The sequence below is a fragment of the Silurus aristotelis genome (genome assembly GCF_946808225.1).
Source record: "Silurus aristotelis genome assembly, chromosome: 27".
NCBI classification, from domain to species: Eukaryota; Metazoa; Chordata; class Actinopteri; order Siluriformes; family Siluridae; genus Silurus; species Silurus aristotelis.
In genome coordinates, this window is record NC_139600.1 from 1,180,385 (window position 1) to 1,204,097 (window position 23,713).

A 23,713-nucleotide genomic window follows, 5' to 3' on the forward strand; every position below is an offset into this window, starting at 1 on the left:
ATCCCTTTTCATTTCTATAGTATTGTTCCTTGAGAAGATACTATAAAGGTTGCTGAAATGTACTCAATTATGTGAGATAGTGTATCCTTTCCTCAGGAGGAGATTGTATCGGAGGAAAAGCATCAGATTTCTGCCCCTGAGAGACTCCAAATACTAGCAGCCACCTCTGCCTCCAAATATGGCTGCCACAGTCTAAGTTTGCCAGAGCACTCCCATAATTACTGCTTTCAGTATCCATGTGATTAAGTTCACTTGTGCTCATTTACACAAACACCACATCTTTAAGAGACTCTTATCCACAAGTTTAGCATGAATTAAACATTAAGACTGTGAGTGATATCCTTGACCTCTCCAGACATTAAGCAAAACTATTCACACAAAGGTGTGACTAAACGAATGTTCTGGTTGTAGTAAGGATTTTTAACCTTTTTTATCAGGAAAGTAAGGCACTGCAAAACCTAAATTTAACAAAACCACAAACTTTTTTTTCCTGCATTGTGAAAAGACATCATATTTCCTATATTTGCGATATGAGACGATTCTCAGCAAGCATATCCTGAATGTCCTGGCCCATACCACAGATGAAGAACCGGAGGAAATTGTGTGCATACACTAATACGCATGCTGTAATGCAGATATGAGCAGAACTGCTGTGCTACTAGGTTTTCCAGGATGTTGAAGATAAAAGGGAGGTTTAATCTTAGGTTTAATCGCCTTTTATATCTTTGAAGTAGTGTACACTTTAATAAGATGGGGGGGTTTGGGGTAATTTTGTTTTAGTTTGTTAAAAATACTGTTTCCTTTCAGGAGCTCGAGCTGCGTCAAAACGATTTGGGAACGCCCCGCGTTGTCCACCCTGGTGGGACCCAAACAGGCTCTAGTCCTGGAGCAAGAAGTATGCACCCACCTGAGGCAAGGGGCCATCGATTTGGTCGGGCTAATATGGCAAGTGCTTCGTTGTTTTGAAGGAAGGACACGGTGGATTGAGGCCGATCCTAGATCTACTCTCCTTGAACCGCTCACTCACAAAGCTCTGGTTCAGGATGCTTACTCTCAGTAGGGCGTGTCACAGATCAAGCCCGAAGACTGGTTTGTCACAATAGATCTAAGGAACGCCGATTTCTACATAGCCATCCTTCCTGCTCACAGGAGGTTCCTGGAGGTTTGCTTTCGGGGGAAAAGCTTACCAAAATCAGGTCATTTCCTTTGGCCTGGCACTCTCGCCCGCACCTTCACAAAGTGCATGGATGCGTCTCTAGCCCCAATACGGCTTCATGGCATCCGCATTCTGAACTTTATTGATGACTGATTGGTATTAGCTCGGTCAGAGCTTCAGGTGGTCCGGCAACGAGATGTCTCCTTTGCAGAGAACCACCAACGTGATTCCGCTTGTTTTTCTCCATATGAGGCCCCTTTCAGTGGTGTTTTAGAGAAAGAGGGTTCTCCCGAGGTGGCAGCCCACTTTGAACTATCAGGGTATCGAGGCGTGCTCTTGAACCTTGGATGTATGGAGGGAAAGCACGTTCCTGTCTCAAGGCCCTGTCCTGGGAGTGCCTTGTTGTCGAGTGACGCTAATGACAGACGCATTCCTCATGGGGATTAGCGCTTCCATCACTCAGCCATTTTGTAGCTTTCTGGATTACGCGACGTTGCCCGCTGATGACGCCACGACAATGACCTTGACCCCTGTCAGCTATCTAACTATAGGCCAATACCAAACATGCCCTTTATCTCCAGGATTCTAGAAAAGTTTGTAGCACAGCAGTTACGCAGAAAACAACATGGCCATTGGTTTATACTTCTTTGTTTTGCTCTGTCTGTATTCACTAAACAATTGAAGGTTCACAAGATTCACCTTTGACCTGTTTTAGAGAACTAATTGACTATTGGTTGATTTGATGCCATTCATTCGCCTTCATTAGTGACACAATTTATCAATTCAACACGTTTACAAAACAAAAGTTTAATAAAAATTTTAAATGACAGATTCTGACAACTGATTTAATCATTTAGTATTCAATGAATCATGTAATGAACTGAAGCTGAGATGTTTTGCGGGTCAGAACTATTCAGATGAAACCAGTATAACAGATTTTGATCAACATGAACATAAACAATAAATAATGAAGGAAACAGCAGACACTTGTACACAATCGAATAAACTAATCTACCAAAGCATTCGCAATTTTATCAAATCAACAAGTAAATGTTTTAATGATGAGCACAAATGACTAAATGATGTGGACATTGAAGATGTAGTTTTGAGAATTTATTTTCTGACCTGAGAAACGCTCCAAATTAACAGAGAAAAACTGTAAAAGCGAAAGGACTCCACGGCACCAGGAACGAGCGCGACAACAGGAAAGGGCATCTATTAACGGACCTTTCTGCGCTTCCTTTATAAGAATTTAAATACCACCACCAATTAAACATCTAATTAACTACCAGTTGGACATTACAGCAGCAACACGCAGGGGCATTCAACCCTGCCCCATTCAGAATGGAAATGAGTCTCTGCCTAATGTAAATACTCTAAATTTGTTTTATGTGCATATTTTGAACACAAGTGATTTGTGTAAAGAAATTACGAGGTGTTTAGTTGAAGTATTTAGGCAGTGAAAACTAAGACTTTATAGAAACAGAAGCAGATTTCAGATCTAGATGGATAGATGGATAGATGGATGGATGGATGCTTATTTCAGCACCGTAGACATTTTACACTGTTAAATGTTTTAATAACTTTTTTTAACCCCACAGTGACCACGTGTTTATTCATGATGAAGAGACTTTTTATCATCCTTTATCTCAATGGTAAGTGTATTTCTAAGCACAACACACACACACACACACACACACACACACACACACACACACACACACACACACACACATACACACACACACAGGGCCCATATTCAGAGTTGTCATGCACATCACATTATTCATATCCAACTCTCATAATTGTTGAAGTATTTAAAAATATATATTTTTCCATGTGTTTTACTTCTACATGATTTTATTTATTAGCACAATCTTCCAGTCTTATAGTGAAAAACATTACTGATACATTCAAAAAGCTCGCTTTTTTTTTTGTGTGTGTGTGTGTGTGTGTGTGTGTGTTTTCTCTTAAACTTTCTGCTAATTTGACACCCTTCAGTATTCTCCTTTAACCTTTTTCTGAATTTGGGTTGTAGAATTGATTCTTCATTTGTGGTGAACTTCACTGTAAAGTTCTTCCAGTGCATGCTGTATGATATCAAAAATGTTTAGAATATTCTATAACAGATTATCGCCAACAGGTCTTATACTATTCGACGTATCCGTCCCACAAGAGATTTCACGCAATTATTACATGATCCTGATGAAGAAGTCGTGGCCTGATGCACAGAATTACTGCAGGATGATGTACACTGACCTGGCAATCATCATCACTAATGTCGATTTATTACAAATTAAGAAAGAGGCAGCAAGACAAAAACTGGCCACATCTGCCTGGATCGGATTGTACAATGATGCCAATAGTTGGCGCTGGTCCTTAAATGACATCCTGCTGAAGAACAGCATTTTTACCAATTGGATGCCTGAAGAGCTGAATAATAAATATGGGGAAGAATCGTGTTGTGTAATAATGAATACAACTGGAGACTGGGCTGATAAACCATGTGCAGATCTAAAGCCTTTCATATGCTACGACGGTGAGTCTCATTATCGAGATTGTGATGTGATTAGTTTTGGAGTCCTTAATCATTCCCTCCACCTTTCTTTATACAACAATACAATTATACTGTAACTCAGGGGTCCCCAAGCACCAGTTTGCAGACCAGAACTGAAATGTAGTTCATTTGGTACCAGGTTGCTCAGATTTAAAGTTTACATTTTTTATTTTAATTTCCATTGTATTTACTGTTTGTGGTCTGCAGAGGGTAAATAAAATGTGACCTCTTTCATCCAAGCTAATTTTCCACACTTGTTTCAGCTGTAGTTTTTTTAATCTATGAAATAATACATTAGACCATAAGCAAGCACTAAGATTCCAAGAATGTCATAAAAAAAAAAAAAAGTTCAATTTAATAGAAAAATCAAGTCTCATGTTCAAGTTATGGGGTCACTGCAATAGGTGATTCTCAGGATCTAAGCCTGTTGGTATACAGTGTGTGGTTCAGGGTGCACATTGATTTCTTCTTGGTTCATGGAAACAAATTGTCAGGTAAAACTGGTCTTAACTTGTGCTTAAAAGGTTAGTGGTTGCTGAAGTTCAAAATAAAAATGAAAAAGTAATGATAAAAAATGCAAAAGATTATATACTGAATGTGTGTGGATATATATATATATATATATATATAAATATATATATATATATATATATATATATATATATATATATATATATATATTTTTATTCCCAGATAATCTCAGTGTAGCTGACAGGTTTATCGGTGTTGCTAGTCCTCTGCTAAACTGGGATGGAGCTCAGACTTACTGCCGAACACATTACACAGACCTCGCCAGCTCTCTTAACAGCTCAGATAATGACTTCATAACACAGGTGATGACTATCCAGGGGGATTCCTGGTTTGGGCTGTCCAGAGAGACATGGAAGTGGGTAAACAACACCAAGACCTCAAAACTCCCATGGTATACTGCACAACCCAATAATTACTATGGCTCAGATAACTGTGGAGCATTCTATAAAGGGCTGTACGTTGATGAACCGTGCACTGCTCAGTACTATTTCTTCTGTTACACCAGTAAGTAACAGTAAATACCTGTTACTCAAATGAACTAAAACCACAAACAGCCTTATTCATAATTGAAATGATGCCTAATATGAAGGATTAAAGTTCACAAAACAAAATACCACAAATACAGCATAAAGATTCTACATTACATTTTTATGAACATGACTGGATTTTATTGGCTTCATTCCAGAACAACCACATAAGAAAAAGTCCAAGTAAAAGAAAATGGAAAAGAACAATTTATGTGTGTTTATTCTGTAGATTCCCCCGTGACAAAACAGATAGTGAGGCTGCAGGTGAAGTCTGATGGAAGTGTGTTTGATCCTGCTGTGCAGTCGTCCATTTCAGAGCAGGTGAGTCCCTGAAATTTGGAGAGTTACAACTTTCTTACTGCTCACCTGCACACATTTTTGTTATTCTCAAGAATGCTGCTCTAATATCATTTTTCTTGTATGTTTTAATGATTAAATCCTGAATCTGATCTTCAGATGAAAAAGAAACTGGAGGAACATGTCATGTTCAAGAACATCACACTGTCCTGGAAGTTGCAACCAGATGGGAATATCTTTTATAAGAAAAAAAAGCATGGCCTGTAATGCCTAAATGTTAAACATGTACAATGAACATAGTTTACTGTTACATGTTTATTGTTGTAGTAAATCATTTATATTTAATTTATGAAAATGATGATGCAACTTAACAACCCGTGTGTATTTGAACATTTTAAATATTATATACTTTCCACTATTATGCAATTCCTAATTTTTAGCTTTACAGCATTTACTAAATGCAATATATTCTTGAGTTTTTTTTCCATTTTTTTGTTCTCTCTAGTCTGGGGGTCACCAATTATTGTGAGAAATCATTAAAATGATCAGTGACTTCACAAAGATCAGGGGTGTCAAACTCAGTGTCAAATCCGACCCGACGTACAATTATATCCGGCCCGCGAGATGATTTTATAAAGATCTATTATTATTGTTATTAATGTCCCGGCGATATGAAGCGCTGATAACACAAACTACAGATCCCATAATGCAGCGCTTCAGCTGCCTCACCGAACACTTGACTACCTGAGAACATTCCAGCGTCAATCAAGTCGAGCTTCTGTCGATGTATTTAACCCTATTGTACAGTTATTGTGAAACAGCGCCTCACAGTGGTGAAGAGAAAAGTTGACTCTGAGTAGATGTTTACTGACACTGGCGGTAAACACGTGTGTGTTATTAGTGGAGTGAATGTGACTGTAATTAAGGAATTGAATCTGAGACGGAACTGCGAGAGCAAATAAATCTGATTGTTTTGATTAACGTTTGTTATTATGAACAACGTTTGTTGTTATTTTAACGTTTACTTAAAAGCACAATTTGTATTGATTTGTTCAGGGTTTTTTCGCAGCATGTTCATATTTCTAACTTGTATAATTTTGACAGAAGAAATTTTTATAGAGAGCTATTTATTTAAAGTTTAGGTTTATTTATTCTGGAATAATATTCCTGCCTGTATTTGTTCATATTTATGTTCAAAAAACATTGTTTTAGTGTGTTCAATAAATATTTATCCTGTTCGGCCAACGACCTGGACATGGTACACTAGTATTATTTTTGGTTGAAGCATTTGATACTGACACACACACACACACACACACGTATGTATATATATATCGCATTCCCATCAATTCCTCAGCATTTTAAAACTTAGAAGCTGAAGCAACATTTAAAGCTGAAGTGTTTTTCAACTACTATGTGATCCAGGAGGAAATTGTCTGACTAATGAACACTATTTGGGAAAACAGGGAGAGAGGGAAAGACATGCATTAGGCATTTATTGTCTTGTTGTCTTGTGCTGAGGAAAGATGGAGTACAGATGACCTTAGCAACGGGAATACCAGGATCAATGCTTTCAAAAGCTGCACTAAATTCATTCAAGGGGACACGGCCCTGATCAGAGCCCCAAAACTAGAGACACATCATTTACCACCTCAATCAGTGCTGTGGAAAGAAGACACTTTGGGCTTTACCATCCAAAGCTCAAAAAGATGTTATAGATGTTGAAGTGCCTTGAATGTAAATTTCGATGTTTAAATTTTTATTTTATATATAAATAAATGAAATCAGTCCTGGAGCGATCCAGAAAAGTACTCAGCTGAAAGCCACATGTCTCCTGAGTTTATATTTCAAATGTAATGATCTCGTCATGACATATTAGATTCCTACAAACATTTATATGAGACTACGTCTGATCCTTCTCTCCCTCCCCCTGTTTGGGAGCCAAATGCTAAACTCCATTCATGCTCTATTCATACAGTCTCTATTCAAGTGAATGATATTCCTATGTACTGTAGTTCTGAGCTAAATTGTTATACCACAACATTTTCTTGGATTTCGGAGATAAAAAAGAAAATTGTTAATCTAATGTTGGACAGCTGACAGTGTTCGTTTTGTTCATTTATGTTGTTTGCTGTAGCACATTTGTTCTGGGGAAACGCTGTTTTGTTGAATTGTGTACTGCACTGTATGTGGTTGAAATGACAATAAAGCCTACTTGACTTGACTTGACTTGACTTGCCTTGACTTGACTTCCATGCTGTTTGAAATAATACCAATTTGCTTCTATTTTTTTTATCTGATAAACCACTAATATGTGACCAAACTTTCCCCTCTGCTCCAACAGACATTGATGGTCAGCCCACTTTCTGATTTAGGACTATCTTGAAATCTCGCTGCAGAAAAGGAATTTTCTTTTATTTACAATATCTGGTTGACTAAATCACTGCTACCAATATCTCTGCTTCCAGTATCTTAGCCCCAACTTACAATTGCAAACCAAGAGGTAGCTAATTGAGCCAAATGGGGCGGTGTATCACAGCCAAATATCTCCCAGCAACCTTCAAATATGGCCAACACAGACCGTTTCCATGGTCCACAGTGCTCAACACACTACTAATTCAGTGCAGGTTTTCCCTGTTACACACACACACACACACACACACACACACACACACACACACACACACACAAACATACACACATAATAGACTCCCAAAAGTTTGCTTAATGTTACTTCCTTTACCAAGCAGCTTGTTTCTGTTTAGTTGCTCAACTTTGTTTCTATTTCAGTTCATGATATTGTTTGAACCCATTTATGCCTATTCACCAATCACCTGAGCTCATTCTCTTAAACCACTTTAAGTTTGGATTGTGTCCCTGGACTTGTGATATTATTAGTAGTCAGTAGGAGTAAGACAGTACATGTGTGTGAATGAGAGGGAGGGCAGTGGAGGGGTGCGGTTGCAGGGAGAAGAGGTGGAGAAGGTGGAGGAGTTCAGGTACCTGGGGTCAACAGTGCAAAGTAATGGAGAGTGTGTTAGAGAAGTGAAGAAAAGAGTGCAGGCAGGGTGGAGTGCGTGGAAAAGAGTGATAGCAGGAGTGATTTGTGATAGAAGAGTATCTGTGAGAGTGAAAGGGAAAGTTTATAGGACTGTGGTGAGACCTGAGATGTTGTATGGATTAGAGACAGTGGCATTGAGTAAAAGACAGGAGGTGGAGCTGGAGGTAGCAGAGCTGAAGATGTTGAGATGTTCATTGGGATTGACGACGATGGACAGGATTGGAAATGAGTTTATTAGAGGGACAGCGCATGTAGGACGTTTTGGAGACAAGGTGAGGGAGGTGAGATTGAGATGGTTTGGACATGTGCAGAGGAGGGACATGGGGTATATCAGTAGGAGAATGCTGAGGATGGAGACACCAGGTAGGAGGAAAAGAGGAAGACCAAGGAGGAGGTTTGTGGATGTGGTGAGGGAAGACATGCAGGTAGTTGGTGTGAAAGAGGCAGATGTAGAGGACAGAGGGTGTGGAGAGAGCTGATCCGCTGTGGCGCCCCCTAATGGGAATCCTAATTTTGAACAAGCTGTCTTGCAGTATTGTAACATGCTTGCCATCATATTATATAGTACATTTGTTTTTTTTGTGCATTTTATGTAGTTTTAATTAATTTTTGAACAAATACAACAAATATGCAACACAAGACTTTTGGGCAACATTTGAATTTTAATGTTTGTGTAACTTGTGTATTGTCAATTGGGTTTGTATGATCTAGAATTTGAATAATGTTTAACACACGGCGGTTCAAGGTGAATGTGGAAGCTTTGCTTATTTTAGGAGACTTATTTGCAGGATAATTTGTTAATGAAATGTATTTAAAGTGCAGTGTGAAAGTATTTTCTATGTTAAACTCTGATTTTTGAGGTGCTAAATATTGAAATAAAGTTATTTAGTTTTTTATATGTAATAATGTAAGATGTACGATCTGTATTTTAGATTATATATATTTTTATTTTCTTAGATTTTAATTAACACCATTTTGGATTTCCTTTGGGTCTACTGGAACTCAGGTGTTAACAAGGTTAAGATAAAAAAAAGTATTTTTGCGATTAAAATGCTTACGAAGCTTGCTTTGCATAGCACTGAGCTAGCTCCTGATCTGACCTAAGGGTGAAGCTCATGACATGTTGTCTCTTATCTGGATTGGGAATTTACTGTCCTGAACTGAGATCTATTTCCTACAGCGAAAACAAGTGATTCTGATGTTTCTGACTTGTATTCAGCCCATCTATCACATGACTTTAGACTGATTTTCAGGCAAGTAATTTGCATTTGTTTTTAGCCTTTTTCATTAAATGCATTATTCTTTACAATCCTAGACCAATCCAAGATGAGCGATTGAGCTGGACCTTTATCTTCTGCATGTTTTCCCCCTACTATTTTCTTCTTTTGAATAAATTGGGCTACTGAGGGTTTAGAACCTTTTTTGTCATTCATAATTTTTAATTAAGATCCTGTTCTCCTTAATGTCGTGACGTCACCCAACCCTTTCTGAGTGTACGAGTGAGGGACCTTCTCGGGTGGTGGGTGCAGACTCCGAGTCCCGACCAGCTTCATTCACCATCACATGATATGATAATTGACACGACCATGAAAATGAGCGTTAAAAAAGATACAAATAAAAATATAATGATTATTTGTTGGGGTTTTTTGCGTGGACGCCCGGACCATAACGATCAATACAAGTTGAAAACAGAGCGCACGCTCTACCCTGATTGGTGGTTTGCTGGTGCGCTTGAACAGTTACGTTTTTATACTCATTAATAAAAAAGAACGACCGATTTTGCGTAAAAGTAAAAAGTTTGATATTTTACTTTGAAAAGCAGTCAAGTAAAAGTCTTCAGAAACTACAAAATACATGAAAAAGCTACTTGAGTACAGTAACGAATTACATTTACGTTGTTACTGTCCACTTCTGGGTGCTCTTGAAGTATCAAGTGATTCACTGTCAAACACATTCAGTGAGGTTTGAAGAATGTGGCTGAATTTGAGCAGATGTAGTCCTCTACAGTTTAGAATGTTCTTCCTTCTTTTGTCAGCACTGATGTCAAAAAAGTACCAAACGTACACAGTGCAGTTGCATTAGCTGATGAACAGTTCTTTCCCCAGTGAATATTCTTCTCATCATGTTGTTCTGGTACGATGTGTCTTTCTGCCTGTAGAATGTGTATTTTTTTACTCCGGTTTTGAAGGTGTTGCATCGCTATTTATTCCCTTGATTCTTGACTTTCACAGATTTGCCTCATTCCTGGAGGATGTGCTTGATCCAGTATAATTGCTAATACTTCTGACTGGTTTTCTATGTAACTTCAAAGAATCAGAGGGCAAACCATGAAGGATAAATCTAAATGAAGGCAAATGAGGCCAAAAAGCAAATGTTTTAAGCAAATTTTTCAAATAAGTCTACAGAAAGACCAGAGAAGATTCCAGTTTGCCTGTCTCATAAAACCATGGTAGAGCAATATTAAACAACCATTTAAATGAGTGTCGTTCCATTACAACATCAAACGTGTGTTTTTTCAGACGCTTTTTCGGATTTGTTTTCCTGGTTGTGTTGCTCACATCACCTGTTCTTCACTTGTTCTGTATTCTTGCTTACAAATGTTTTTAGTGTTCCTTTTCTTTTATTTCATTATCACAATATCACACAGGAAATTATTAGGTTGTTCCACAATAAGTATTGAGAAGCTTTATTTCCTCCTTAGGTTGACGTCAGCCTTCTTCTTCTTCTTTCGGCTGCTCCCATTAGGGGGTGCCACAGTGGATCATCCGTCTCCACACCCCCCTGTCCTCTACATCTGCCTCTTTCACACCAACTAGCTGCATGTCTTCCCTCACCACATCCATAAACCTCCTCCTTGGTCTTTCTCTTTTCCTCCTTCCTGGTGGCTTCATCCTCAGCATTCTCCTACCGATAGATTGATTTCAGCCTCAGTACTGTAAAATGAGAGATGGGATCTGAAAGCAAATATTACAGTGATTTGGTCAGCATGAACAAAACTGTAAAAGAGCCAGGTCAAGGGAATGCATGCACACTGGTGGAGCACATTCATTATCGGAACGCAGCACAAAAATAAAAATGTTTTTATTATTTGAAGTTAAATGGTTAAACCATACGGTGGCTTAAATGGGCTCAATTGGCACACGGATGGTCATTTTTTCTTTTTAAAGCTTGTTGTGTTTTTTTTTTTTTTGTGCCCTTGTTTTTGTTGCGTCTCAAAGGCATCGTTTGCTCACAGTCACTGCTACAATTTAGTTTGCTACGTTTCCTCACTACTCAAAAGGTCAACTAAGTTGGATAATCCAGGAGCGTCAATATGAAAATCAGTTTCTTCTATTTGTGATGCAAATTCTTGCCAATTATCTTTCTTAAAAAAGACTTAAACGTGTTAAGTTCATATTAGCGGTGATGATAGACAGAGGTAAAGAGAGCTTTTGAAGAAACAACATCACAATCAAGGTACGATTTAATGGATGTTGAACTGCATGCATTATTTATTTATTCAATGGTTTGGTTAGTGTTCATTTATTGGCCAATTAATCATTTTTTTCCCTTTTAAAAAAAAAGGGTTTTGTGCTGCATTTAAAAATGCAAGTAAATAGATTCATTGGTTTTGACTTCATAGCTCCTTAATTTGTTACAAAATATGATATATAAAATATACTTACTATATAACCTGCAAAAAAAAAAAAAAAAGGAAGGGACTGTGGGAATATTACCTCAATGGGTAATGCAATGTTTTTCTTCACCCCATTGAAATATCAACAATAAAAGTCTACAGTCACTCTATCATGACTTCATTTTTAATCCTCTGTGGTGTCATAACAGGGTACAATTGCAAAGACTTTGCACTTATAGACAAATATTTATGAACCCAACCGTAATTTGAATTCCTTTGTAAAAGCCTTCGTATAAGAAACTCACTATGGGGACATACAGGGGCAAAGTTACAAAAATGCTATTGCTTGTGGACAAAACTTATGTACACAACTATCAGTTAAATGTCTTCATTGGATTTATGAATGTATAAGCAAAAATGTGCTGAAATCATAAGTTCAGAATGGAGTGTTTGGGTGTTATTTGAAACTCTGTCATGGAACTGCACAGCAGCTTGTGTTTAAAGATTAAGTATATTTTGTCTATTTGCATATATTTTGCTCGTTTTTCTGATTCCTCTCTGTTTTCCTGACTCCACAGCTACAGTACACCATGGAGCAAAAACATCTCTTCCTGCATCTCACTCTGTATCTCACTAGTGAGTGTTTTTATTAACTATTTTCTTTTTTTTTTTGCTTACGGATTATGGATGGAGACACAAATTGCAATATTCAGGGTTGAGTTACCTGCACTGCTGGGGTTTAAAGGTGAATTCAGTCAGAGCGATAAAAGAAAAATAAATAAATAAATAAATAAATCGTGTACGCAGCTCAAGTAACATTTTAGTAACAAATTGTTGAACATTTGAAGCTGTTTTGGCTTGATTGTAAATTCGGTTCTAAAGCTGGTGAGCAGTAATACATTGCATACATGTAGGTCTATTTACTATGCTGGAATTTTCCCCACTTTTTTTTTTCCAAGCTAATTTTTAATAATGCACAAAGAAAACCCAAGTAGATACAAAATGCAGTTTTAAAAATTTGATTTCATTATTTAAAAAACAAAAAAACTAAAATTAAAAAAAGGTTTTGGAGTGTCAATGTCCAGACTTAAATCTAAATGTGATGCTGTGGCAGGACCATAAACAGGACATTTATTTTTTGAAAACCCTCCATTGTGGCTGTTTTTTTTTCTTAGTTGCTTTGGAGCTTTTCTGAAATCATCCATAATTTAATTTAACACAAATTTCAACTATAAAATGTACCCAACAGGTTTCGTCCCAGTTGATGTCTTACTCCCAGAAGGGATTCCTCATAAGTATGATCTAATCATGACAAAGATGTCATGGGCAGATGCACAGATCTACTGCAGACAAAAGTACACTGACATCGCAACAGTCGTTAGTAATGCTGATTCGCGAAGACTGAACAAAGAAGCTGCAAGCAAAGGTCTGGCCACACCTGCCTGGGTTGGTTTGTATGATGATATCAAAAGCTGGCGCTGGTCCTTGAACAACCTCCTACTGCTTGATGTTGGTTATACTTCTTGGTCCTCTGGACAGCCTAATAATGCTGTGTCATTAGAATCATGTGTTGCTTTAGGTGTCAATGGTAATTGGTACGATACGGCGTGTTATTTTGTACGAGCCATCGTGTGCTACAACGGTGAGTCAATATCCTGCTCATTTTTTTTGTTTAAGTACTGGTTGAGAGGCCAAGACTTTTCCATGCATTTTTCTGTTGTGATTATTTAACTATTATTATTATAGTATCTATACTTTATTAGTAATTGTATTATAATACAGGATCTAAGGTTTCTCTGCCCTGTAGGTAAACACAAATAATTAAACTGTGAAATATCAAATAAGTAATAAAGAGTATTGGGATCACATTCGAGGTGGATACAATATGTTTGCTCATTTTATTCAGATCTTTTTCTTTCTCCATTTTACAGCTAATTTCACTGATGATAAAAAGTTCGTAGCCATCAACACACAAATGACCTGGGCTGCAGCTCAAGCTTATTGCCGATTGCACTACACAAATTTGGCCAGCTCACTTAACAGCTCGGACCAAAGCTTGCTGGCGGCGCTGCAAGAGGCCCAGGGTGATTCTTGGATTGGCCTATCCAGGGAAACTTGGAAGTGGTCAGACAGGACCAATGTTACAACCCTCTTTTGGGCTTCTGGAAAACCGAATAATGCTGCGAGAGTTTGGGGGAGCTGTGCATCAGTTAGTAATGGGCTGTTCTCTGATGAATCCTGCTATAACCTGAACTACTTCTTCTGTCACACCAGTGAGTCTTGGTTTGCTTGGTTTTATTTTTGCTGATGATGATGAAGAGCCATTTAAATGAAAATCACCTTTTTCAGAATCGTAGCTAAGAAATAAGGAATATAACAATTGCGCCTGTTTCTGCTTATAAAAAGCTTTCTGTGTATTTTGTCGTTTGCAATGCCGCTGGTGTTCCCCAAGATCTTTTATAACAAAGTAGAAGGAGGGACAGTTGATGAGGGACAATTCAAATATTTGTATGTTGCAAAAGTTCGCTATATGGACAAACAAAAAAAGTATTGGGACACCTGACCTTAAAAAGCACATGTGGTTCATCCCCAAACTGTTAGCACAAAGTTGGACACAATTGTGTAGTTTGTCTGTTTAATGTGCTAGCATGAATCATTTCCTTTATTTGATCTAGAAAACTCCAAAATATTAGCGCATGACAATGCCCCAGTGCACAAGGATGATTTGCTTTGAATGGGTAAGAGTGGAAGATCTCCTGCTATAGAGCTCTGACCTTCATGAAGATCTTTGGGAGGAAGATAAGCACTGGATGCACCCCAAAATAAATTACATCAGCAAATGGAGACTAAATGTGGAACGCGATATACAATAAAACACATTGCATACTTATGGTCAGGTGCCTCCAAACCCATAGTGTAGATTACAGTCAAAAATAAATGATGGCAGGAAATGAATCAGAACAAAGTTCATGAAGGGAAATGCCTCAATAATTTGTATTTCCAAATTGAATAATATTAATAATCATCTAAAATTGAAGAGATTTTACACACACACACACACTCTTTCTAATAAATAATAAAAATAAAAATACGAATGGATGTGTGTTTTCCACAGTTCCACCAGTGAGGACTTACATCAAACTGCAGGTGAAGGGTGATGACAGTGTGTTTGATTCAGTTCTGCAGTCGTTTATTTTAGAGCAGGTGAGTCGCCGACTTCCTTTCAAATTGTGTTACAATGCAGCAATTTGAATTTCCCACTGTTCAGCTTCTCGAATGAGATCGTTCTCTTTGTGGGTTTTTGTTTGCTACTGTTGGGTTTCTTGTGCTTGACACTCGGTATCCTTGACTGACTGCAGGGTTGATTAGATCTAATGACTGTCAAGATTTTTTATTAAATGTAAATTTTGGTAAATATTTTGATTATCTTGAAAATCAGATAACCTTCACTACAGGCTGAACATCTAATTCTGCATAACAAACTTTAAAAGTATAAAACCTAAAAACAAATCAATACCAACACAGTAGTTTTTTCCTATCTGTTCAGTTTACTTCCTTAAAAATTTTGTTTAGGGCGCCATCTACAGGCAGGGGGACATTTTAAAATAAAATAAATCTAAACAACCAAAAAAAGATACTGGTGATTAAGAAGCAAACACTAGTCTACTTACATGATTGACATCTTTGTCAAAACAATACAGTGGGTCTTCAGCGTTACTGTCTCTACTACTGCAGTCTGGATAAGTCTCTGCATTTGTACGAGCGCAGCAATTGTTTGTCATTCCAGAGCAAATCATGTTTGATTTACACAAATTGTACTGTGCCAATTATATATATATATTGATAATTAAAAAATATATTATGTCTACTGATTATGTATTTTTGACTTTAACCTATTTGGGAAAGTAATAATCTTTTATTTTTATTCATAAAAATGTATAATGAAATGGCATCTCCCCAAAAACTCTGGTTGATGGACATCAAAATCAAGAGTGATGAGGGTGATGTAACACCCCGAATCCAAAACACAACATTTGTTTTTGAATTTGGGATATTTAGCAGACACCCTTTTTCAGAGGGACGTACAAAAGTTGCTTTGAAGTCCCCAGTGAATGAATAAATCAATACTGAACAAGTATATTCATTAAGAGCTACAGTATCTCTTAATGGTGACGTATCAACTAGAGCCTCAAGTGCATAGCGTTTGCCTAAATACATAAACCAATAAGAAACCATACAGGAAATGATGTTTAAGTTACGGATTGGTGGCTTGGCACCGCTCACAAAAACTATTTATTCAGACTGTTTTAAGGATTGCGAGGATTAAAAAAAGAATAACCAATGAATGACTGAAATTGATCTGTGATTCCAGAATTAAGGCATCAAAAAAGACTTTCATTCTGGAACCACAGAGAAAATTTTACTGGTCCTTTTTTTACATTCCGGGGACCGACATGAAAACAGTTTGAACAAAGGTTTTAGGAATAAAGATTATTTTCTGAAATCAGTAGTAAGTTAATGTAGAAATTGTAATGTCCAAGAGTTATGTGTAATTATATCCGAATGGTACTGAGCAATCAAAATTCTGTTTCTGTTTTTCAGATCAGGCAGAAACTTGATCAGAATGGCATGTTGGAGAACACCACAGTGACCTGGAGGGTGCAGCCGGATGGAAACGTCTTTCACAAGATAAAAACACAATACTTGTAATGTCTAAACGGTCACTCTTTTGTTTTTTTTTTGTTTTTTTACGGATCGCGTTTACTCTAAAGTTTCAATTTTGCCAACTACAATCAAACTACAGTCTTAATGAAACTAGTTAATGAAACATGCCAGTGACAATCCCTGAGACATGCATTCACACGTCTACAACAACTCTTCTTCTTCTTCTTTTGGCTTCTCCTATTAGGGGGCGCCACAGAGGATCATCCATCTCCATACCCCCTCTGTCCTCTATCCAACTACCTGCATGTCTTTCTTCACCACAACCATTAACCTCCTCCTTGGTCTTTCTCTTTTCCTCCTTCCTGGTGTTTCCATCCTCAGCATTCTCCTACTGATATACCCCATGTCCCTCCTCTGCACATGTCCAAACCATCTCAATCTCACCTCCCTCACCTTGTCTCCAAAACGTCCTACATGCGCTGTCCCTCTAATAAACTCATTTCTAATCCTGTCCATCATCTTCCCTAACAATGAACATCTCAACATCTTCAGCTCTGCTACCTCCAGCTCCACCTCCTGTCTTAGCTGTTAGTTTATGCAAAGGGATTCAAGAGTAATATGAAGATTCACTCATGATGTGTGCAATTATAGAAGTAAAGAGGGAAGTGGTAGTCAAGGTGTTCCAATGCTACTGCTGTTGGGAAGATGGTGTATGACAGAGATGGAAAAAGTACACACATCATTCACTTTATTCAAAGTGCAGATTTAAAAGACTCTAAAAGTTCTGACTAAGTAAAGAAGTTTGGGCTCTGAGATGTACTTCAGTAAAAAGTGACCTTTACTACTACCTGTTTTAGTGTCACGCTGGTACCTGGACCTCACGTCATATCAATATTAGGGCTGTCAACCGATCAAAATATTTAATCGCAAATAATCGAATGATTGTCATGTGATAATTTGCGATTAATCACAACTTAATCGCACATTTTATCTGTTTATCTGTACCTTCAATTCATACTTTTCTATTTTTTTTTATATTTAAATCAACATGCAGATGTTTTATGTAAACGTATGTTTATTATTAGCAAAACTGAACTCAACAAAGGGCACGATGACAAAATATTCCTGTAAAGGTTTTTAAATAATTATGGTGTTTTAAATGACATAAATGATCAGGACACCAAACGGAACCTTCGCTGTTTTTTCCACACGGACGCTTAATGAGGTGACACCAAAGAAAGTTTTATTTCACGTATTACAGAATCAGAGAATATTTTTATTCGATGTGAATTAGTCCATTTCAAAGTCAAGCTTTATTGTCAAACATATTGATCATGTCAGCAAATCGATTAAAACTAAAGTAACGAGGTTTGAAAATGTAAGCAAAAATGTACAGAAATTTGTGTACGATTTTGATGAGTGAAAGTAAAAAGTTGTCAGACGAATAAATAGTGAAGTAAAATACCGATACCAGAAACAAATCCACTTTAACGCAATAACAAAGTATTTGTACGAAACTTTAGAGTGCGATCATTAGATCATTAAAACATTTGTACGTTTCATGATAATGTTTGGATGCGTTGCTGAGATACACCCTCATGTTTTCTTTTTTCTTTTTTACTTTCCCAGGACATATCCGAGCTGCTGTGAGTATTTCATTAAAAACTTTGTGTTCAGGCAGCTTTTCAAGATCTCCTGAGCCAAATTTGATATAAAGTATAAGAATTGTAGGAACGCGAGCATTGTTAGAATGGTAATTGTACATCGATCCACATGAAAGGCTGAAAACCAGATATATGCTGTTTAAATTCCACCTTCTTGGGTCCCTGCTGGAATTTTAATATACAGTTTTTTTGTGATTCCAAAATGAGAATTAATTAGAAACAAAAAAGCTTTTAAGTGATTTGAAAAAAAAGGAAAGAAAGAAAGTAGAAAAGAAAAAAAAAAGATGGCAATAAAAAAACAATTTAAATCCAATGGAAATAAAAAACTATTTTTCATAGAATTAAAAATGCAAAATTATTATAATTAATAAAAAAAAAATTCTTTAATTAGGAGAAATGCACATACAGTTGTGTATACTTAATGAGTGTTTATGCAGCGGTTCTAAACTGCTGTTACACCACAGGATGTTTATGTAGAGAGTACAATTATAATGTAGGGGTTATTTATATATATATATATTAGTTATATAAAAATTCTATTTTCCAGATTAGAAAGAAACATAACCGGGATGAAATGCTTGCGAACACCAGAGTGACCTGGAGGCTGTGGCCTGATGGAAACCACATTTACAAGAAAAAAAACAAGATCTGTAACCTGTTATGTTTAAACATTTTCTCTTTTTAACACTTTCATGCTCTCTGTAATCAACCTGCTTCTTAATGACACTGGTATACTTTAACAATCACATAACATTTTTCTGCTTTTCTGATCGAACTCAAATATGAATATGGTTTTATTATACTGCAAATAACCACATTATTGTGATATAGAAGTTTTTTGACTGCAAGTCGGTCCTGTTGTGTTGGTTTAGTCGTGGCTGTGAGACTGGGATCAGTACCACAATACAATATCATGCATTAGTCAAAGTAGTAAAACACCTCTGACTGTAACCTCATTACTTTAATACATTGCTCTGGATAAGTGTGTCTGCTGAATGCCATAAATAAAAATGTACTGTGAATCAATAATTCACCTGTTTTCTTTCAGCCACTTCTTAAATTCCACAGTAAACTTTAAACTCATTACTGCAAATGATCATCTGTTGTAAGAGCTGTAAGGAGACGAAGGAATCTGCTGGTGCGGGTGAAGGTTTGCTGCGTGTTAGTGTTTCTCGCACTGCTGTAAAGAATTACTGAAATGGATATCAATTTGTTACATGAATCCAATGTAAGTGTGATTTAAAAAAGGATAGCAACAAAAAAAAATTGATGCATCTCACTGGTAGGTTGCTTAGTAGCTCCTAGTTTTATAACCATAAAGACTGTTTAAGACTGTAGAATGAACTAATTATAATCACACACTCCACTAATCATGTTAGTTCTCACTCTCCAGTGTTCTGTACTGTTGAAGGATTTATGATCAAACTCTTGATGTCACCCAAATGAGGATGGGTTCCTCTTTTGAGTCTGGTTCCTCTCAAGGTTTCTTCCTCATATCATCTAAGGGAGTTTTTCCTTGTCACAGTCGCCACGGCTGCTCATCAGGGATAAACGCACACCATTCACCTTCACTGTTGATTTCTGTAAAGCTGCTTTGAGACAATGTCTGTTGTGAAAAGCGCAATAGAAATAAACTTGAACTTGACTTGACTGGTAAGTGGCGCTATGGTGAGATATTTTTAGAAAAGGATCGCGGGCGACTCGTGTGGTCCTGGCAGGCGACCTGGTGCCCGGTTGTTGGTGACCCCTGTTCAATTAATCATTCATTATGGACCCGGAGTCGCTTAGAGCCTTGTGTCTGTCTGTCTGTCTGTCTGTCTGTCTGTCTGTCTGTCTGTCTGTCTGTCTGTCTATCTATCTATCTATCTATCTATCTATCTATCTATCTATCTATCTATCTATCTATCTATCTATCGATTGATCGATCGTACTGCTACTGCATAATAGGGCTGATTAGATGATTGCATGAAAGTGTAAGTGTACAGGTGGTTCTAATAAAGTGCTCAACAAGTGTATGGAGATATGTAAGGGTATGGAGATATAAAGGGTAGTAAACAAAAACAAAAAAAAAAAACAAGTAAAACAATATTAAATCACAAATCACTCTTTTGTCACTGTTAGTGAACTCCAGTTCCAACTCCAGTTCCCTGCATTTTTCCTCCTCCTGCTGGACGTTTGCCCCTGATCCCAGCATCCTACAAGCAGGCACACAATACTATGAAAATATCACATGGAGAAACGTTTAGCAGTTAAAATTAGCATCTAAGTAAGACATCATGAACTAACACACTGTATTGGGGTGATTGACTTTATTAATAGTGTGTGAGTTACTGGACTTGGCTATTATGTGTATATTCATGAACTTAGTATGATTAAATCAAATTTTATTTGTCACATACACATACATACAGGGTACGACATAGAGTGAAATGCTTTTTACGACGGTCTGGCATGAGGGAATAGGATGGGGAAAAAAAATAAAACAAAGAAAAAGAAGACAGATAAATAAAGTATAAATCACAATATAATGGCATTGAAAAAGAATCGTATATAGAAATATGTGATGAAATTAAAAAAAAAGTGCAATGTGGCTTGTTTACAATTGAATCTGTCATTCAGTTTGCAGACTTGTTTAAAGCCTAAACTGTGTAATTACAGATCATTCCTGTGACATTTCCAGCTGTGGAGGCTGAGCTCAGGTGACACTCCTTTGCTTATGGAAAACAAGACTTTTTGTTTCTATAGTTGTTAAGTGCAACATGAAGAGTTTTTTTTACACGAAATGTCTTTTACACAAAGCCTCTCATAAGTTTGTGAGGTGTGTAAGAATCGAGCCCTGACCTGTTTCTGGCCTTTACTGCATCTTGCGGATTTTTCTTCATGAATAATATCCTTTCAAGACGACTTTGAAGACGACTGCAACATATAACTCCGTCTTGATAACGTTGCACGTGCTGGATGTTGGATCTGATTATCGACACACGGAATGTAACCTCATGACTCCTTTCTGGGATCAAATGTAAAGTATTTTTTCAGTATTTATATTATTTTTAAATAAGAAATCTGGAGTCTGGGAAAAAGTTCAACCAATATGGAAATCAGTCTGCGTCACACTTGTCACATGTAAGACGTGGACAGGTGAAGTAACAGATCGGTTTTGTAGAACGTTCCGAAAAGCTAAAATGGAGATTTGAAGAAACCCGTCTTCAGAGTTTCCATGTTAAAGGTATGCTTTATTTTTATCACTGAAATTGCTTAAAACTAAAATAATTTCTGATTTTATTGAAAATCTTGCAGATTCTCACAAATTTCTATGATTCACTGGTGTATTAATAAATTCCATAATTTTAATTCTATGCATAAATGAATGACTTTTTATGGTCAGTCATTTTAATGACTAAAATCAATTATTTCATTATTTTGTACTTTATTCTTTTATCTTTTATTTTTGTTTATTTGTTTAGACTCCAAAGCCACATTTCCATCATGAAGCTAAATCCTTTTCTGATCCTGTGTTTCACTGGTGAGAGCTTTTTATAAACTACATGTTTTTTGCTACTTAATATAATCAATATTACAGAGATCACTATTTTTATTTTTTATTATTTTTAGTTTTGCTAAACTACATAACATTCTCCAAATGATAAATACTGATAGTAGAAGTTTTAACCAACCCAACATAGAAATAAAAGTAAAAAAATAAAAATAATAATAATAATAATAATAATAATAATAATAATAATAATAATAAATAAATAAATAAATAAATAAATAAATAAATAAATAAATAAGTATTAAATAAAAAAAGTTGTCCTTACTGTCCTTTTGGTAATTTTATTTTTCACTTTTCAAAACTCGTTTTTTTTTTTATTTTTTATTTCTTCTTTCTCTGTCTGTATAATAATTTATATTTATTCTAATTTTTTACAATACAATAACAGGAGTCTCACAAATATTTTTAGAATTGTTTGTACCCTGATGTGATATATTATAACACAATAAATACTGTATGAGCTCCAGATTCTACTAAATAAACACGTGAACACACCATAGGAATGATTTATGTTTTGCAGACTGGGATATAAATCGACAGTGTAAATGCTTCAGTCATCCCAATACAACATAATTACAATAAAAGGGTTGTAATGCAACACACATTATGTTCATTGAATACTAAAGAATCAGAACAAGACAAATAATTCGACGGTGTCCATTAAAATATTTCTTCTTTCACCTCACTATTTTATTTTTACAAATATTTATAATAAATTGCTGACAAGTGTAAATATATTTTGTGTTTGACTGAACATACTGTTACCAACAGGTCTCTTTCCAGTCTCTGTATCCGTCCTGAAAACCGTCCCTCACCATTATGACCTGATAATGACACCATCAACATGGAAAGATGCACAGGCTTACTGCAGGTTGATGTACACTGACCTGGCAACCGTCCTAAGTGATACTGATTGGTTAAGAGTGAAGAAAGTATCTACAAGCAAGGGTCTGATAACTCCTGCCTGGAGTGGATTGTATAATGATATCTATAACTGGCGCTGGACCATAAATAACGTCTCACTGACCGATACCATTTATACAAATTGGTACCCGGGACAACCTGATAATTATTGGAAAATGGAAATGTGTACTATAATAGCAGGAAATAATCAGTGGTATGATATAGATTGTTACATACTACGACCATTCATCTGCTACGATGGTGAGACAATGTCCTGTTTTGTTGGTTTTATATTTACTGTGCATGTGTGCCTTATTATCAATTTATTTATATGATTTATTTTTTGCTATTTCACAGCTCAATTCATTGGCGCTGCAAGGTTCGTTCCAATCGGTTCTTCAATGACCTGGCCTGATGCCCAGGTTTACTGCCGCACATATCACTCGGACCTGGCCATCATTCTTAACAGTAAAGACGATGACATTTGCGTGCAGTTTAGACTTTCCCAGGGTGATTCCTGGATTGGTCTGCATAGGACCATGGACATTTGGAAGTGGTCAGACGGGACCGAGGCTTTGAACGTCCCATGGAGTCCTGGAGAACCTGACAGTTTATACGGCTCTAAAGACTGCGCAGTGCTTCAAAACGGATATATATCTGGCGAAGTATGCACCAGTCAGTTGAATTTTTTCTGTGATAACAGTAAGTACTTATTGATCCAACTTCCTATCAATGTAAACAGAGGGGTTTTTATATATATATATATATATATATATATATATATATATATATATATATATATATATATATATATATATATAATGTGTGTGTATTCCACAGTTTCCCCAAAAAGAAGTCAGACAGTGAGACTGCAGGTGATGTCTAATGGGAGTGTCTTCGATCCTGCAGCCATGAAATCTTCCATTTTTGAGCAAGTGAGTCACATGATGTCTCAAATTTAATGCTTCAACACCAATGTGATCAATGGCTCAAATTTCTGATATTCCAAAAAAAAAAATTATAATAATCTAATTTGCAAATTTTTGGCTTCCAGGTGAAAAGTATTTGTCTTCTTTATTTGTTTACTGATAAAATCCTGGTTTCAATCCTTAGATAAAGCAGAAACTGGCGAAAAATGGCATGTTGATGAACACTACCATCACCTGGAAGGTGCAGTCAGATG

General features: G+C 36.6%; 2 protein-coding genes across 6 annotated transcripts in view; both read left to right on the plus strand.

Moving 5' to 3' along the window:
* LOC310721010 (putative C-type lectin domain family 20 member A) overlaps positions 1-19,096 on the plus strand; it is a 49,562-nt gene extending 30,466 nt beyond the window's left edge. Inside the window, exons 1-8 of one of the 4 annotated variants that reach the window (XM_083532202.1) lie at positions 11,526-11,585; positions 12,324-12,381; positions 12,995-13,387; positions 13,677-14,018; positions 14,861-14,949; positions 16,348-16,451; positions 18,040-18,056; positions 18,622-19,096. In XM_083532202.1, coding sequence (XP_083388328.1) covers positions 12,336-12,381; positions 12,995-13,387; positions 13,677-14,018; positions 14,861-14,949; positions 16,348-16,451; positions 18,040-18,056; positions 18,622-18,626 — 996 coding nt within the window. In that variant the 5' untranslated portion in view covers positions 11,526-11,585; positions 12,324-12,335 and the 3' untranslated portion in view covers positions 18,627-19,096. Of the gene's footprint in view, positions 1-11,525; positions 11,586-12,323; positions 12,382-12,994; positions 13,388-13,676; positions 14,019-14,860; positions 14,950-16,347; positions 16,466-18,039; positions 18,057-18,621 lie in introns of those variants that run through there. The other 3 variants (XM_083532203.1, XM_083532205.1, XM_083532204.1) reach the window with 3 other exon arrangements.
* Positions 2,762-5,476, plus strand: LOC310721012 (putative C-type lectin domain family 20 member A). Of its 2 annotated transcripts, XM_083532209.1 has the most exons (5): positions 2,762-2,811; positions 3,300-3,695; positions 4,407-4,748; positions 5,001-5,092; positions 5,228-5,476. In XM_083532209.1, the coding sequence occupies exons 1-5, from the start codon at positions 2,775-2,777 to the stop codon at positions 5,333-5,335; spliced, it is 975 nt and encodes a 324-aa protein (XP_083388335.1). In that variant the 5' UTR covers positions 2,762-2,774; the 3' UTR covers positions 5,336-5,476. The 2 variants fall into 2 exon arrangements, with proteins under 2 accessions (XP_083388335.1, XP_083388334.1); XM_083532208.1 differs by lacking the exon at positions 2,762-2,811 and having other exon boundaries at positions 3,232-3,695.
* Positions 19,097-23,713: the final 4,617 nt, after the last annotated feature.

Bases quoted from the DNA above. Each gene is read 5' to 3' on its own strand.
- LOC310721012 (XM_083532208.1), top strand. From the start codon at position 3,251: ATGATATCAAAAATGTTTAGAATATTCTATAACAGATTATCGCCAACA. The intron at 4,749-5,000 runs GTAAGTAACAGT...TTTATTCTGTAG, and splicing joins CTATTTCTTCTGTTACACCA to ATTCCCCCGTGACAAAACAG. The intron at 5,093-5,227 runs GTGAGTCCCTGA...TCTGATCTTCAG, and splicing joins AGTCGTCCATTTCAGAGCAG to ATGAAAAAGAAACTGGAGGA.